Source organism: Bubalus kerabau, chromosome 12 (assembly GCF_029407905.1).
Source record: "Bubalus kerabau isolate K-KA32 ecotype Philippines breed swamp buffalo chromosome 12, PCC_UOA_SB_1v2, whole genome shotgun sequence".
Classification (NCBI taxonomy): domain Eukaryota; kingdom Metazoa; phylum Chordata; class Mammalia; order Artiodactyla; family Bovidae; genus Bubalus; species Bubalus kerabau.
Genome location: NC_073635.1, coordinates 88,024,068 through 88,041,852, shown reverse-complemented (window position 1 = coordinate 88,041,852; position 17,785 = coordinate 88,024,068). Strand labels below are relative to the sequence as shown.

At 42.8% G+C, this 17,785-nt stretch overlaps 1 protein-coding gene across 1 annotated transcript in view; it reads right to left on the bottom strand.

Moving 5' to 3' along the window:
- Positions 1-17,785, bottom strand: part of MYO16 (myosin XVI) — a 518,261-nt gene that overhangs the window by 298,832 nt on the left and 201,644 nt on the right. The window contains exon 7 of the mRNA XM_055543007.1: positions 5,981-6,106. Within this exon, the coding sequence (XP_055398982.1) occupies positions 5,981-6,106 (126 nt within the window). The remainder of the gene's footprint in view (positions 1-5,980; positions 6,107-17,785) is intronic.

Sequence of the window (17,785 nt, the reverse complement as noted above, 5' to 3'; positions counted from 1 at the left end):
ACACAGACAAACTCTGCCATGCTGGGTCCTATCTTCTGGGGGTGACTCCATTCACGTAGGTTTAATGGATTAAAATGGAAAAGACAGGTGATCGTCAGACCCTATCCCTTAGTATCAAAGTGTTTGAGGATTTAGAAAACTCTGAATCAACGGTGAGTCACTTTCCAGAGATGCAGAAGACAAAGGTGAGACGACTTTGTTTAAAATTTGCCTCATGTGCACACCGTGATGGCTACTTTTGGAGAACTCTGGGCTGGACGTCTGTGTGAAGCTAGCAGCTGGATCAGTTGACTTGGACACTGGCTCCCTGACTGTCTGATACATTTGCCTCCATAGTCTTCCCCAATCTTCTGAGCTACGTAACCAGAAGGGGATGGTTCTCACTGATCAAAGACCGTGGCTGGGTCCAGGCTCTAGGGACGGAGACTCGGTGAGTCTGGTCAGGCTCACACGGCCAATGAGGGCTGGCAGGTGCCCAGAGCCGGTGAGAGGCCCTGGAAATCCTTAGCACAAAGCTGCTTTAATCCCTGAGATGTACAGAATGACTTGCAAGTGTGTCAAGGTGTGAAGCAGTGTCTGAGAAATAGAAGGAAATATAGGAATCCCCAAAAGGAGGAATATGTTTTATAAAAGTTGGGGTCAGATATTGTGCAGCTGGTTTGGGGAAAAAAAATGCAGCAACTGTAAAGCATTTCTTAACTTATCTGTTGTTGTTCAGTCGCTCAGTCATGTCTGACTCTCTGCACCCCATGGACTGCAGGACGCCAGGCTTCCCTGTCTTTCAGCATCTCAGTAGGTGATGCCATCCAACCATCTCATCCACTGTCATTCCCTTCTCCTCCCAACTTCAATCTTCCCTAGCATCAGGGTCTTTTCTAATGAGCTGGCTTTTTGCATCAGGTGGCCAAAGTATTGGAGCTTCAGCTTCAGCATCAGTCCCTCCAATGAATATCCAGGACTGATTTCCTTTAGGATTGTCTAGTTGGATCTCCTTGCAGTCCAAGGGACTCTCAAGAGTCTTCTCCAACACCACAGTTCAAAAGCATCAATTCTTTGGTGCTCAGCCTTCTTTATGGTCCAACTCTCACATCCATACGTGAGTACTGGAAAAACCACAACTTTGACTATATGGACCTTTGTTGCAAAGTAATGTGTCTGTTTTATAATATGCTATCTAGGTTTGTCATAGCTCTTCTTCCAAGCGTCTTTGAATTTCACAGCTGCATTCACCATCTGCAGTGATTTTGGAGCTCAAGGAAATAGTCTGTCACTTTTTCCATTGTTTCCCCACCTATTTGCCACGAAGTGATGGGACTGGATGCCATGATCTTAGGTTTTTTAATGTTGACGTTTAAGCCAGCTTTTTCACTCTCTTCTTTCATCTTCAAGAGGCTCTTTAGCTCAGCTTCACTTTTTGCTATAAGGGCAGTGTTGTCTGCATATCTTTGGTTATTGATATTTCTCCCGGCAGCCTTGATTCCAGCTTGTGCTTCATCCAGCCCAGCGTTTCACATGAGGTACTTGACATATAAGTTAAATAAGCAGGGTAATGATATACCGCCTTGAGGTACTCCTTTCCCTATTTGGAACCAGTCCATTGTTCCATGTCTGGTTCTAACTGTTGTTTTTTGACATGCAGGTTTCTCAGGAGATAGGTAAGGTGGTCTTGTATTCCCACATCTTTAAGAATTTTCCACAGTTCGTTGTGATCCACATAGTCAAAGGCTTTAGCGTAGTCAACGAAGCAGAAGTAGATATTTTTCTGAAATTCTCTTGCTCTTTCTATGATCCAACAGATGTTGGCAATTTGATCTCTGGTTCCTTTCCTAAATCCAGCTTGAACATCTGGAAGTTCTCACTGTCATCACTCAGCTAGAGCCAGACATCCTGGAGTGCGAAGTCAAGTGGGCCTTAGGAAGCATCACTACAAACAAAGTTAGTGGAAATGATGGAATTCCAGCTGAGCTATTTCTAATGCTAAAGGATGATGCTGTTAAAGTGCTGCACTCAATATACCAGCAAATTTGGAAAACCCATCAGTGGCCACAGACTGGGAAAGGTCAGTTTTCATTCCATTCCCAAAGAAAGGCAATACCAAAGAATGTTCAAACTATTGCACAATTGCACTCATTTCACATGCTAGCTAAGTAATGCTCAAAATTCTCTGAGTCACGCTTCAACAGTACGTGAGCCAAGAACTTAATTCCTTTACCATTAATCATGAATAAATTGTGAGTGTTGGAAATGTAGCAAGTACAAGGGAAATACAGTAATAATAACATTCATCTTAATTACTCTTCCTTTTGTAAACTACATGCAAATGTTGAATCATATTTCCCACATAAGTTCATGACTGTGTTTCTCTAGGCTAAAAACATAGATCTAGAAAGGTTTTGGATCATAGATCAGGAAGGTTGTGGAATGTGACAGATAATGGGGTGGAATTCTGACGTCCTCCAACGCTCCCTGCCTGATTCATCCATGATTCTTCTGTCTCTTGACTTCTGTCTGACAACAGTTCCAGGAAGTTCTGTGAACGAAGCAGCACTTGTGTTGGGCTTATGTGTCTTACACCAAGCTCTGCTAGTCTTTCAGAAATAAGCATTTTTAAAAAAAATAGAAGCAGTTGTTTTAAAACATAGCAGCTCAGACTGATTTCTTACTGGTCCTCCCCATTAATTACAATAAACTCGGGAAAAAGCAAGCAATCCCAGAAGAACTCTGAAAAGTGGAAGAAGGAAGATGGACTGGCTCGGCACCCGTGGAGGGGAGGAGCCACAGGGAGGCAGGGCGGTCTGTGTCCTCACACACAGCAGAGGAGGGCAACTCTGGGCCCAATGCTTCAGCCCAACCCAGCAACGGAAGGGCAAGGGCGTGTCCCTGGTGGGCAGGCACACGCTTCCCACATCTTTCAAACCATGTCTCCCTGACAATGTCAGGTGGAGCCAGCGCCATGACTCTGCGAACAGTAAGTGCCAGAGGAGGCACTCTTTATCCAATGAGACCGATACCCCCCGCCCCACTCCATGAAAGACAAGGGTGGCTGGGGAAGGGGGGCTTGTGAGCAGCGGGGGCACAATCAAAAGCCTCCAGCCCTGGAAGTTTGCTATCTCCATAGCAATTCTCCTACCCTACCCAGAGACATGGGCAGCTTGGCCCAAGGAAACACCTTCTGTCCTTCCTGGGGCACCAAAAAGAAACTCACAAGGACCCGAGGGACCCAGGTAAACCAAGCTCACCAAAGTAATACCTTGAAGGATCTGAAAATTAAACCATCACTGGACCCACATCCCACTCAAGTAGACCAGAACCTGGATGCTAAAGCTGAACAGAGCTGCTGTTTGCTAAAATAGATTTCCATAGGACCAAGATTCTCCTAACAAAATAGTCAAAATGTCCAAGAAACAACTAAAAACCACTCATCCTAGTAAAATAAAAATCAGAAGAGTACACGTTGGTTGATAAAAGACAGTTGACACCATAAATCAAGATGAAGCATGTTGAAATTATTTGACGATGATTTTAAAGCAGGCATCATAAGAATGCTTCAACAAGCAATTACAAATTCTCTTGAATTATAAAACAGAACACCTCTTCAAAGACACAGGAGTTTTAAGAAGGAACCAAATGGAAATCACAGAACTAGAAAATATCATAGCAAACAGAATACATCAACTCATATGAAATATTTCATTTGACCTGAAGGCAAGTAAAACAAAAAACATATGCTGGGTTCTGATAAAACCATTTAAATGTCTAATAACAGATCTATCAATAGTGACATGTCTTAAAAATTTTTTTGTTGTTGTTAAATTCTAGTCCTGTTCCTCCAGAGTTGATAACCTTATGAAAGTGGTTGCTGCTGCTGCTGCTAAGTTGCTTCAGTCGTGTCCGACTCTGTGCGACCCCATAGACGGCAGCCCACCAGGCTCCCCCATCCCTGGGATTCTCCAGGCAAGAACACTGGAGTGGGTTGCCATTTCCTTTTCCAATGCATGAAAGTGAAAAGGGAAAGTGAAGTCGCTCAGTCATGTCCAACTCTTAGCGACCCCATGGACTGCAGCCTACCAGGCTCCTCCGTCCATGGGATTTTCCAGGCAAGAGTACTGGAGTGGGGTGCCATTGCCTTCTCCATGAAAGTGGTTAAGGGAGCCAATTGGTTACTCTGAAATGATGCCTGACCCAAAATCTGAAAGTCCTGTCAGCCAAAGTGAAAAACTGGGTCAAATGATGCATTCAAGTCTGCGCAGTGCTCTGCGACATTTCACCACTTCCCGATTTAGTTGCTTGTGCTGTGATTCATGGGGTCTCAAAGAGTCGGATACGACTGAGTGACTGAACTGAACTGGAAGCAATCTCCGACTACCTTGGTCACATTTTGATAATTCACTGACCATCACCTCCTCAGCACAAGCCAATAAGTTGTGTCCAAGGAAACAGTACTAGCTTATAAGTCCACTTCTCTGTTTTTTAGAGAACTTCTCCCCTAACACATCCTGGGATCCTGCTATGCACGGGTGGACTACTGGTATACTGATGATGTACTTTTGATGCCCCAGGACTCCTGTGATCTCGAGAGAACTGGAAAGCCAGAACTCTGAGGCCAATGGTTTTAGCTACCTCCAGCCTCAGCTCCTCAACACAGCCATTCACTTACACACCTGGTATTACTAACAGCATGATAAAAATGTTAATTGAATGAATGAATCTTTTTCTACAGGAAATGTTGTCAAAGCAAACAGTGTTATTAGTTTGGAAGAAGCATATCCTCAAGTAATATACTTTTCCTAAGATGCCTGAGATGCAAATAATTTCAGTGTTTTCAACAACTGGATGATTCAACTTGTATGATATATATTCTACACATTGGCTAGTATCTAAGGGATTTAACTTACTATGGATTCAGTGAGTGACATAGTTGGCACCAAATTAATGCTTGGACATCAAGAAGTTTAGCTCAAATCTTCATATATATGTAACCTAAGTTATATTTTATACTATTAATACTAAGGCTTTCCCTAACACAACATATTATATATCTTTTAAAAAATCAACTTTAACATTAATAAATTATTATGAATACTGCTGAATTACATTCACTCACATAAATTAAATAAAATTGTATTTCTTCTTCATGGTAAGTCATAACCTAGTGAGAAGTTAGTTTGTGCAATAGTAACTCAAGATACATTAGCTATAGAGAATCAATTGAGAATTAATCAACTGAGAGTCAATTCAGAGAAAGAACTCTGCTATCATCCTTCATTTGTTACAATGAAATATAATTTATTAAGGAAAATAAAATATAAAATATTATTTTGCTTTAAATCTACTAACTGCAGGAAACAAACACAATTATTATAGACTCATGAAACCTGTACATTGAAAAGGACTGCTGCTGCTGCTGCTGCTAAGTCGCTTCAGTCGTGTCCGACTCTGTGCGACCCCATAGATGGCCTCCTACCAGGCTCCCCCGTCCCTGGGATTCTCAAGGCAAGAACACTGGAGTGGGTTGCCATTTCCTTCTCCAATGCATGAAAGTGAAAAGTGGAAGTGAAGTCGCTCAGTCGTGTCCGACCCTTAGCGAACCCATGGACTGCAGCCCACCAGGCTCCCCCGTCCATGGGATTTTCCAGGCAAGAGTACTGGAGTGGGGTGCCATTGCCTTCTCCGTGAAAAGGACTATATAATGTTAAAAAAAAATAGTATTAAGACCATAAGTCTATAAAGACTGTTTCTGGTTTTGACTATTTCTCCAATGAGTCGGAGTACATTATGCATAGTGTTGAGGAATGTAGGTTATGAAAGCTCTTTTGGAAAGTAAAATTTTTCTTTCAACCAAAAACATATTTTCTCAGTAAAACAATCCCATTAAAAGTCAAGTTACATCATGTCAGCACACATTTTGAAAAAAATTAAGTATGAAATGATGCAATGATCATATGATAATTTTCAAAACTGAATTCAGGGCATATTTTACCTGGCCATACTTTGCTGCCAAGTGAAGCGGGGTCCAGTACTGATTATCTGCAGCATTGAGGTCCCCACCATGTTCCAGGAGGAGACACACTACTTCCTTGTAGCCGCTGGCACACGCCATGTGCAACTGCAAGAAAAACACACTGTGTCATTTAATGTGGAAGAGTGGTGACAGCGGTGGACTTCATTTGGCGGTTTGAAGAGATGCATTTAATAAAGTATAGGAGCTAAAATACAAAGCCCTTTAAAAAGTTATATATAATTGTATTTGTACAAGTGGACATCATTATTCTTCGGGAAAAAAAAGCTAATGGGTTAAATATTATTTTCTGACTCTGACAACATGCATTTTTTCATGTAATTGTTTCCCTCTCCAGTGCTCCTTTCTACTACTATAATCTGAATACTTTCAAATACAAAATAAAATATTTAGGTACATTATCCCTTCTTTTTTTAAATTTATTTTTAATTGAAGGATAATCACTTTACAGCGTTGTGTTGGTTTCTTCCATACATCAGCATGAATCAGCAATAGGTACATATACGTCCCCTCCCTCCGGCACCTCCCTCCCGCTTCCCACCCCAAATCTCCCCTCTGGTGTGCCACAACACTGGTTTGAACTCCCTGAGAAATACAGCAAATTCCCACTGGCTGCCTATTTTACATGTGGTAACGTATGTGATTCCACGCTGCTCCCACCATCTCTCCCGCCCCCTCCTTCCCACACTGTGATCACAAGTCTGTTCTCTATGTCTGCATCTCCAGCTCAGTTCAGTTCAGTCACTCAGTTGTGTCCAACTTTATATGACCCCATGGACTGCAGCACGCCAGGCTTTCTTGTCCGTTACCAACTCCTGGAGCCTGCTCAAACTCATGTCCATTGAGTCGGTGATGCCATCCAACCATCTCATCCTCTGTCGTCCCCTTCTCCTCCTGCCTTCAATCTTTCCCAGCATCAGGGGCTTTCCCAATGAGTCAGCTTTTCACATCAGGTGGCTAAAGTATTGGAGCTTCAGCTTCAGCATCAGTCCTTCCAATGAATATTCAGGACTGATTTCCTTTAGGATGGACTGGTTGGATCTCCTTGTAGTCCAAGGGACTCTCAACAGTCTTCTCCAACACCACAGTTCAGAAGCATCAATTTTTCGGCACTCAGCTTTCTTTATAGTCCAACTCTCACATCCATACATTACTCCTAGAAAAACCATAAGTTTCACTAGATGGACCTTTTTTTGGCAAAGTAATGTCTCTGCTTTTTAATATGCTGTCTAGGTTGGTCATAGCTTTTCTACCAAGGAGCAAGTGTCTTTTAATTTCATGACTGCATTCACCATCTGCAGAGATGTTGGAGCCCAAAAGAATAAAGCATCTCCATTGCTGACCTGCAAATGGGTTCATCAGTACCATCTTTTGAGATTGCACATATATATATGCATATATATATAGTTATATATATATGTGTATATATAGTTATATATATATAAAATTATATAACATATGTTATTTTTCTCTTTCTGACTTACTTCACTGTGTATAATAGGCTCTAGGTTCATCCACCTTATTAGAACTGACTCAAGTGTGTCCCTAAAAATGCTGAGTAATATTCCATTATATACATATATATACCACAGCTTCTTTATCCATTCATTTGTCGATGGACATCTAGGTTGCTTCCATATCCTAGTTATTATAAACAGTGCTGCAAAAACACTGGGATACATGTTGTCTTTCTCAATTATGGTTTTCTCAGAGAATATGCCCAGTTGTGGGATTGTTGGGTCATATGGTAGCTTTATTCCTAGTTTTTTTTTTTAAGATATCTCCATACTGTTCTCCACAGTGGTTGTATTAGTTCACACTACAACCAAGAGTGCGAGAGAATCCCCTTTCTTCACACCCTCTCCAGCATTACTAACAATTTCCCCTTTTAGGTCAGCATTTGCCTTATGAATTGAGGTGGTCTTATGTTGGGTGCATAAATATTTAAAACTGTTATGTATTTCCCTTGGATTGATCCCTTGCTCATTATGTAGTGTCCTTCCTTATCTCTTGTAATATTTTTTAAGGTCTATTTTGTTTGACATGAGAATTGCGACTCCAGTTTTGATTTCCATTTGCATGGAATATCTTTTTCCATCCTCTCACTTTCAGCCTGTGTGTGTCTCTATGTCTGAAGTGGGTCCCTCGTAGACAGTATAGATAGGAGTCTTGTTTTTACATCCATTCAGCCAGTCTGTGTCTTTTAGCTGGAGTGTTTAATCCATTTACATTTAAAGTAATTATTAGTGTCTATGTTCCTGTTGGATTTTCTTAATTGCTTTGGTTTGTTTTTGTAGGTCTTTTCCTTTTGTTGTGTTCCCTGCCTATAGAAGTCCCTTTAACATTTGTTGTAAAGCTGGTTTGGAGGTGCTAAATTCTCTTAACTTTTGCTTGTCTGTAAAATTTTATTTCTCCATCAGTTTTGAATGAGATCCTTACCAAGTAGAGTAACCTTGGTTGTAGGTTTTTTCCCTTTCAGTACTTTAAATATATCCTGCCACTACCTTCTGGCCTGCAGAGTTTCTGCTGAAAGATCAGCTGTTAATCGTATGGGGTGTCCCTTGTATGCTACTTGTTACTTTTCCCTTGCTGCTTTTAATATTTTTCCTTTGTGTTTAACCTTTGTTAGTTTAATTAGTATGCGTCTCTTCACTTTCACTTTTCACTTTCATGCATTGGAAAAGGAAATGGCAACCCACTCCAGTGTTCTTGCCTGGAGAATCCCAGGGATGGGGGAGCCTGGTGGGCTGCCGTCTATGGGGTCGCACAGAGTCAGACACGACTGAAGTGACTTAGCAGCAGCAACATGCTGCTGCTTTATCCTGTTTGGGACTCTCTGCGCTTCTTGGACTTTATTATTTCCTTCCCATGTTAGGGAAGTTTTCAACTATAATCCCTTCAAAAATCTCTCAGATGCTTTCTCTTTTTCTTCTTCTTCTGGGACCCCTATAATTTGAATGTTGGTATGTTTAATATTGTTCCAGATGTCTCTGCTGCTGCTGCTGCTAAGTCACTTCAGTCGTGTCCGACTCTGTGTGACCCCATAGACAGCAGCCCACCAGGCTCCCCTGTCCCCTGGGATTCTCCAGGCAAGAACACTGAAGTGGGTTGCCATTTCCTTCTCCAATGCATGAAAGTGAAAAGGGAAAGTGAAGTCGCTCAGTCGTGTCTGACCCTCAGCGACCCCATGGACTGCAGCCTACCAGGCTCCTCCGTCCATGGGATTTTCCAGGCACGAGTACTGGAGTGGGGTGCCACTGCCTTCTCTGCCAGAGGTCTCTGACAGTATCCTAAATTATCTTCATTCTTTTCCTTTATTCTGTTTGTTAGCAGTTATTTCCACCATTCTATCTTCCAGCTCATTTATCTGTTTTCCGCCTCATTTACTCCATTGATTTGTTCTATAGTTTCTTTAATTTCAGTAATTGTGCTGTTTGTCACTGTTTATTCTTTATTTCTTCTCGGTCATCATTATATGTGTTAAATAATTCTTGTATTTTTTCCTACCTATTTCTCAGGTTTTGTATCATCTTTACTACCATTACACAGAATTCTTTTTCAGGTAGTTTGCATCTATTTGGTCTTGTGAGTTTTTAACCTTGTTTCTTCATTTGTGCAATACTTCTCTGTCTTTTCACTTTTTTCAAACTTGCTGGGTTTGAGGTCTCCTTTTCCCAGGTTTTAGGGTCGTACTTCTTCTCCCTTTTGGTTTCTGCCCTTGGTGGGCGAGGCTGGCCCAACGGTTTCTGTAGACTTCGTGTTGGGAAGGACCTGTGCCTATGCTCTGGTGGGAGGGGGTGAGTTTTTCTTCCTCTGACGGGCAGGGCTGTGTGAGGTGGTATGTGGTGGGGTGCCTGTGGGGAGCCTGTCTGCCGATGACTGAGTTTGTGGTTTTGTCTTGCGTGGTGTTTGGGTGAGGTGTCCTGCACAGGGTGCTGCAGACAGTTGGGTAATGCCGGGTCTTGGATCCAGCGGGAGGCCTTCATGGGAGTTCTCACTAATTAATACTCCCTGGGACCAGGGGTTCACCAGTCCAGGCCAGTGTTCTGGACTCGCTGCTCCCACTCCAGAGGCTCAGGCCCGATCTCTGGCTGGGGAACCGAGATTCCGCAAGATGTTTGTTATGGCATTAAAAGGGATTAAAAGAAACACACAAAAACAAAAAATAAAGCCAGAAACAGAAGACGAACCCCAGACAAGTGGTAAATGTAAAATCAGACCCAGAAGAAAGAACAACTGCATACACACAGACAACCAGAACAGTTCATACAAAACAAAGCACAAGGAAGTTACCTGGCAAACAAAGAAAACTGAAAATAACGTCAACCAATTAAAAACAAAACTAACTAAAACATACACCAAAAAGCAAGACCAATGAGATGCCAACTGGTGAATAAAGCAAACAAAACAAACTAACAAACATGATGAAATAAAGGAAGAAAAGAAAAAAAACAGGAAAGCAAAGTTAAACAGAAGTATAGAAAAAATATTTCATATATTAAAGACCAAGTACAACAGCAAAAGAACGTAAGAAAAACAAACAACAACAAAAATTAAAGAAAAAAAACAAACCATAGAACCACAAAAAGCCAAAGTGATGAAGAAATATATAAAGAAAATAAAAAGTGTGATTAAAAAAAAAGTTCTCAAAAGCTTAAGTAGAATTAATAATAAAAATAAAACAACCACAGAAAAAGAATAAAAAAATCTAGAATCAAGTACAGAATGATTCAAAATACAATAATAATACATGTTTTTCTTACATCTCTGCTGTCAGAGCATCCTTCCCCTCACTGTGAGTCACAGTCCACCTGACCTCCCCAGGATGCCCTCCAACTCTGCACTGGTCTCTAGACCCGCTGTGGGGGCAGCCTAGACTTTAACCTGGCTCTATTCCTGCATGTTCTTGCCTCCAAGGTCTGCAGCTGCCAGAGCTAGGATGTTTTCTTGTGCGGGAACTCTGTCTTTTTATATCTTCCATAGACACAGAGTCTGCCTAGTTGATCGTGTGGATTTAATCTGCAGCTTGTACAGCTGGTGGGAAGGTTTTCGATCCTCTTCCTCAGCCGCACTGCCCCTGGGGCTCAGCTGTGGTTTTACCTCCACAGCTGCCTATGTGTCTCCACAGGGGTTTGCTCCTGAGGCTGCCCTGGAGGACCTGGCTCTCTCCCAGGGAGGACCAGCTGTGGAGGGAGTGCAGCAGCTTGGATTGCGGGGACCCTGGCAGGGCCAGGTGCACAGGGTACCTGGCAGTCAACAGGCACAGGAGATATGGCCCTCTTGGAGATTTTGCTAACCTCTGGCAGCTCTGCCCAAGTGAGAATCAGCGTGGAGGTGGTTCAGCTGCTTAGATCGTGGGGACTCTGCAGCACCAAGTGTGCAGGGCCATCAGCGGCCTTGGATGCGGGAGCTACAGCATTCAGATCAGTTCAGTTCAGTCCCTCAGTCATGTCTGACTCTTTGCAACCCCATGAACCGCGGCACCCCAGGCCTCCCTGTCTATCACCAACTGCCAGAATCTACCCAAACCTATGTCAAGTGAGTCGGTGATGCCATCCAACAGTCTCATCCCCTGTCACCCCCTTCTCCTCCAGCCCTCAATCTTTCCCAGCATCAGGGGCTTTTCTAATGAGTCAGCTCTCCACATCAGGTGGCCAAAGTATTGGAGTTTCAGCTTCAACATCAGTCCTGCCAATGAACACTCAGGACAAATCTCCTTTAGGGATGGACTGGTTGGATCTCCTTGCAGTCCAAGGAACTCTCAGGAGTCTTCTCCAACACCACAGTTCAAAAGCATCAATTCTTCAGTGCTCAGCTTTCTTTATAGTCCAACTCTCACATCCATACATGACCACTGGAAAAACCATAGCCTTGACTAGACGGACCTTTGTTGGCAAAATAATGTCTCTGCTTTTTAATATGCTGTCTAGGTTGGTCATAACTTTCCTTCCAAGGAGTAAGCGTCTTTTAAGTTCATGGCTGCAATTACCATCTGAAGTGATTTTGGAGGCCCAAAAATAAAGTCTCTCACTGTTTCCACTGTTTCCCCATCTATTTGCCATGAAGTGATAGGACTGGATGCCATGATCTTCATTTTCTGAATGTTGAGCTTTAAGCCAACTTTTTCACTCTCCTCTTTCACTTTCATCAAGAGGCTCTTTAGTTGTTCTTCTCTTTCTGCCATAAAGGTGGTGTCATATTTTCCTAGCCCCTGGCCTCCGTGCCTGGTCCTTCGCTACTGCTCAGCACAGCAGGCGCTTAAATGGTACCCCTGGCCTGGGCCCTTCTCCATCGCTCAGCACACCAGGCACAGATTGCCACCCTCTCTGTGGTCCTTTTCTATTGGCCAGCTGCCGGCCCGGGCACGTAGGGAGAGAAAGACCGCAGTGACGGTTCCACCCCAGGCATGACTCGGCAGCAACGCCGGGCCTCCGTGTCTGCCGGGCGTTCCTCCGAAGGCATTCCCCACCGTGCTCCCACCCCTCACGACTCCTCCGGCCACCTCCCCGCGGTTAACAGCAGATCCTGCCCTGGGATTGCTCTCCAATCCCCAAGCCCCAGCTCCCAGTCGCCTCTGGGACATCCCTCCCTGTCCAGGTACGTAGTGCTGTGGGAAGGATTGTCCGCGTGGTTCTCATTCCATGCAGCCGGTCACGGATGCGCTGCTGCGCTCTCCAGGAGCCTCCGATGCCAGCCCTCTGTCCTGAACAGTCTTCCTGACGGGGGATCGGATCCCTGCTTCGGTCCCCCCTGCCCCACCTGCTGTCTCGGGTGCAGGCCTGGTCCTGCTCAGTCTCCTCCTTCTCCCTCCTTCCTGCACCCTCCCGGGTTTTGCGTGGATCTGAACATTCCTCTCCGGTGGCCAGGGACGCTTGCCAGCTCTCAGCTGGCGCCCTGTGAGATCCTCCGCATCTGACGGTGTTTTCCATGGATGCGCATCCCTGAGGGGAGCCGCACTCCAGTCCACCCACCCCGCCCCCATCCTGTCTTCCTGGTTTCCTTTCTTACTGCAAACTGAACTACCACGATGAGATCAGGGGGTGGAGGAAGTTTTCAAACTTTTCTTACAGAGGAATTCTGCTTCTAAGGCAACCGGATTTATCTGTAAATTATCATCACACTTGGGTTTCCCTCTAACTCAGTCGGTAAAGAATCAGCCTGCAGTCCAGGAGACCCTGGTTCGATCCCTGGGCCAGGAAGATCCCCTGAAGAAGGAAATGGCAACCCACTCCAGTAAACTTGTCTGGAGAAGCCCATGGACAGAGGAGCCTGGCGGGCTGCAGTCCATGGGATCGAAAAGAGTCGGGCACCACTGAGCCACTGAGATTTCACTTCACTTTACATCACACTCAATTTAAACTAGGTTATTAAGTAACTACATGGTCGATTTTGTAATCGTAATAATTAAGAAGAAGGATCTATAAGGAAAGGAAAAATAAAAACTAATTAAAAGTAGTAAAAACAAGGACTTCTAGGTTTTGAAGCATAGAATTTTGTAGCATAATTCCTTTCCATTTTTATTACAAAGACAAAATTACAGTAAAGTCAAAAGGGTTTATTAAATATAAATTTTGATAAAATTCAGCAAAAAATTTGCTTTTTGGCCTTAATTATGCTCTTCAATCTACAGTTACATTTGTATGTTTAAGTTTTATATGTACTTTCAACTACATTAGAATAACAAATACATTTAATCTAACTTAAGGCATAAACATTCAGAAGTTAAGTTTCACATTAATCATGCCACACATTGTTACATACAAACTTCATCTCATTAACATCTTATCAAATACGATGTAGCCACAGATATTTTAGAGAAATATGAATTTACATACATATTCACCTGAAGAACTCATTTTTCACCTGCTTCTAAATTTATTCCATATTATCTGAATCATCAGTCAGTGATTGGCAAATTGTTGCGCTTTAAGCACCAGCAAGTGGATTTCAGATGTTGTCTTGCAGGATAAGCCTGCAGGAAGAATAGGTCCACTCAGTGGTTAGTGCCTGATACTAATGATGCAAAGTTCATAGGCTCAAACCCTTTATGAGTAGGTTTGCTTTCAATGCAGCAAAAATCCTGCTCTACCATTTAGAACATAGGCCGAGCTACTTACCAGGGAAAGACTAAAAGGAAAATGATCTTGGTTCATTTAGTAGCAAAGCTGCCCAGAGCAGGGGCTACCAGTGACATTTGGGACAGCAATCAACTCTAATCCCAGATAACATCAAAACAGAAGCAAAACACATAACTTTCTTTGAAAGTTGAAATGTGGTTGATTTACAATGTCATGTTAGTTTCAGTCATTTATATATATATATATATATTTATTTTTAGATCCTCTTTCCTTATAGCTTATCACAAAATATATACTATATATATAAGTATTATTTATAAATATATTATATATAAACTCTTATATGCAAGCATGTGAAGTCCCATTAGTTGTGTCCAACTCTTCATGACCCCGTGGACTGTAGCCCGCCAGGCTCCTCTGTCCATGGGATTCTCCAGGCAATAATACTGGAGTGGGTTGCCATGCCGTCCTCCAGGGGGTCTTCCCCACCCAGGGATTGAACCTGCGTCTCTTATGTCTCCTGCACTTGCAGGCAGGTTCTTTACTACTAGGGCTACCTGAGAAGCCTATTATTATAAAACTATTATATATATACTTATTGTATATATTTATACATATACAATAAGTATACATAATACTTTATATATATACATATATACTTATATAATATATATAAATATACTATATATATATACACACATTTATAAAGTAAATAACCAACATAACCAACAATAACCAACAACAAAGTTCTACCATGCAGCATGGAGAACAATGCTCAGTATCTTATAATAACATATAGTTGAAAAAAATCCAGAATATATATATATATATATATATATATATATACACCTCTGTGTGTGTGTGTGCATATATATATACATGTCCAGAATATATATATATATATATATATAAATAAAATACCTGTGTGTGTGTGTGTATATATATATATACATGTACAACTGAATCACTTTGCTTTACATCTTTAACTAATAAAACCTTGTAAATCAACTATGTTCCAGTAAAAATAAAATAAAAAATGTTAAAAAGATTTGTCTTACATTTGGTTATTATACTGCATATTCTAAAAAGGAAGAAAAAGCAGCAGCATAAAAACCATCTTACTACGAGCAGATCTTCACTGAGTTTTTTGATAGTTTTTTGATAGTTTAATCTGTTTTGCAGTGTAATAAAAATGCCCAATTTTGAATCACAGCTGAAATTCCAACTCAGCATACAGAAGCCGTATGTGGATAAGACTTTCTCCTTATCATTATCAGCAACAATAGGCGAGCACACACCATACACATACCCTTCACAGAAAGACAACTCGAAGCATTAACATAATCGACCAACCAACTCAGACCCAAGAATCAAAGAGGCTGCCGCTTGCTAACTGCTGTGGTCCTCAGGGAAGGGTTGCCTCCTGTTCATTGTTCCTTTCTCTGTACAAAGCTCAAAGATGACCACAACATCAGTAATAAAACCAGATTCAGCTATTACAGAATAATTATATGCCGCATTTGTGTTCTCTGTTCAATAAAAAAGAAAAGTCACAAGGAATATCAAAATCGAAGATGGCTGAAAGTGATAGCAATTTATTGCTGTGTATTGATTCTCTCCATAGCTAATCTTCTGAAGTTTGTAAGCCTTTTAATTTAGCAGGCATGTGAACATGTGTGCTGTTTTTATTTAGCTGTGATTTCAAAAGAACAATATGAAGCTGTAATATCTTCTGCCAAACTAAGAAACAGAGAGCCTGCTGGATTTTTACTGAGTTGGATGTCTTAATTAATGTAGCTCATGTGTTAAATCAACTATGGATTATCTTTCTGTTTAATTTTTTTATTGTGGTGAAAGTAATATGAAACATCCTATTTTAACCGTATTTAACTGTATAGTTTGCGGTACTGAGTACACTGCGCTGTTGTCCAACGCTCACCAGCATCCTGAAGTCCTCGCTTTCCTAAACTGAAACTCTGCCCCCATTAATCTCTGACTCCCCATCCCCCCTCCCCACCCCCACCTCGGGCCCTGACACCCACCAGTGCACTTCCTGACACTATGATTTGACTATTCTAGGCATTCCGTGTAAGTATTTGCACCTACTGTATACTGGAATGCATTTTTAAGATTAACTTCATGTATGACCTACAAACAGACTGTACCTTCTTTCCCCCCCGAGATATACAGTAGAAATGAACTATTAATTAAACAGCCCACTCCAGTCTGATTTTCATCCCATTGCTTCACCAAAGCTGCCCTGATAAGAAAACCAAGGACTCCCAGTTTCTAAGCCTGGCAGCAAGTCTCTGTCTCTGCCCACTTGACTTCTCAGTGGTATTTATTTGATGGTTACTCATTCCTCCTTCTGCTGCTCCTCCCGCTTTCCTTGCGGGGCTCCCAGGACACCTCACTCTCTTGGTTTGCCTCCCACCTTGGGAGTTTACACTCCCCCCTCATTCCAGGACCTTCCACTTTGCTATGCTCCATGGTTCAGTCCCCAGACCTCTTTCCTTCATATCAGATTAGTGACTTCATCCAGCGCCAAGGGCCTCAAGAGCACAAACATGCTAGAGATCCCAACATTGCTTCTCCAGTCTGAACAGAACCCAAATTCCAGACACCAGTTTTTGTTATTATTTAGTTGCTAACTCCTGTCCAACTTTGTGACCTCATGGACTGTAATACACCAGGCTTCCCTGTCCTTCACCATCTCCCAAGGGTTTGCTTAAACTCATGTCCATTGAGTCGGTGATGCCATCCAGCCATCTCATCCTCTGTCGTTCGTCCCCTTCTCCTCCTGCCCCCAATCCCTCCCAGCATCACGGTCTTTTCCGATGAGTCAGCTCTTCGCATCAGGTGGCCAAGTATTGGAGTTTCAGCTTCAGCATCACTCCTTCCAGTGAATATTCTGGGTTGATTTCCTTTAGGAAACCCTTTATGCATTAGACTCAATAACCCGCCACAAACTCAGCATCTCCATGACGATGGCTAAGAGGCACTTCTAACTTCACGTTTCCAGAATCCACCCTCATTTCCTTTGCCCTCAGCCCGTTCTTCTTTCATTCTGTGTCAACTCCAGCATTCCAGCTGCTCAAACTAGAAATACTCAGAGTCACGCTAAAGTCTTTTCCTCATCTCTCACCAATTTCCATCAGGAAATCCCAGCAGATCTTGTTTTAACGTGGACTTTAGAAATGAGCCACTTCTCACCGCTGCAGCGCCTACAATCTCGGTTTGAGTCGCATCATCACTTGTTGGACGAGAGCCTCCTCACTGAACTCTCGGCTCCACTCCTGCCCATTGACAGTGCATCCTCGTCGCAGCAGTTGGAGTGAAGATCCTTCCGGAACTGAAGGAACATCCTCCTCTCAGGACTCTTCAGCTTATTCCTACTTCATGCAGAATAACTGCCTAGGCCCTCACACGAGCCCACCAGACCCGGGGTGGTCCGGTCCTGGTTGCCGCCTCCTCTTGCTTTCTCTGCTCAGCCATGCTGGCCTCCTAGCTGTTCCTTAGTCACAGCACACCTGGCCCTGCCTCAGGACCTTTGCATTCCCACTGCTCAGCCTGCAACACTCCGCCTTCACACCTGCAGAGGGGGCAGACTTCCTGCAGCTCATCACTCAGAGCTCTTCATGTCAGTGAGCTCTTATCTGTCTACCGACCCAAAAATGCCAACTGTACG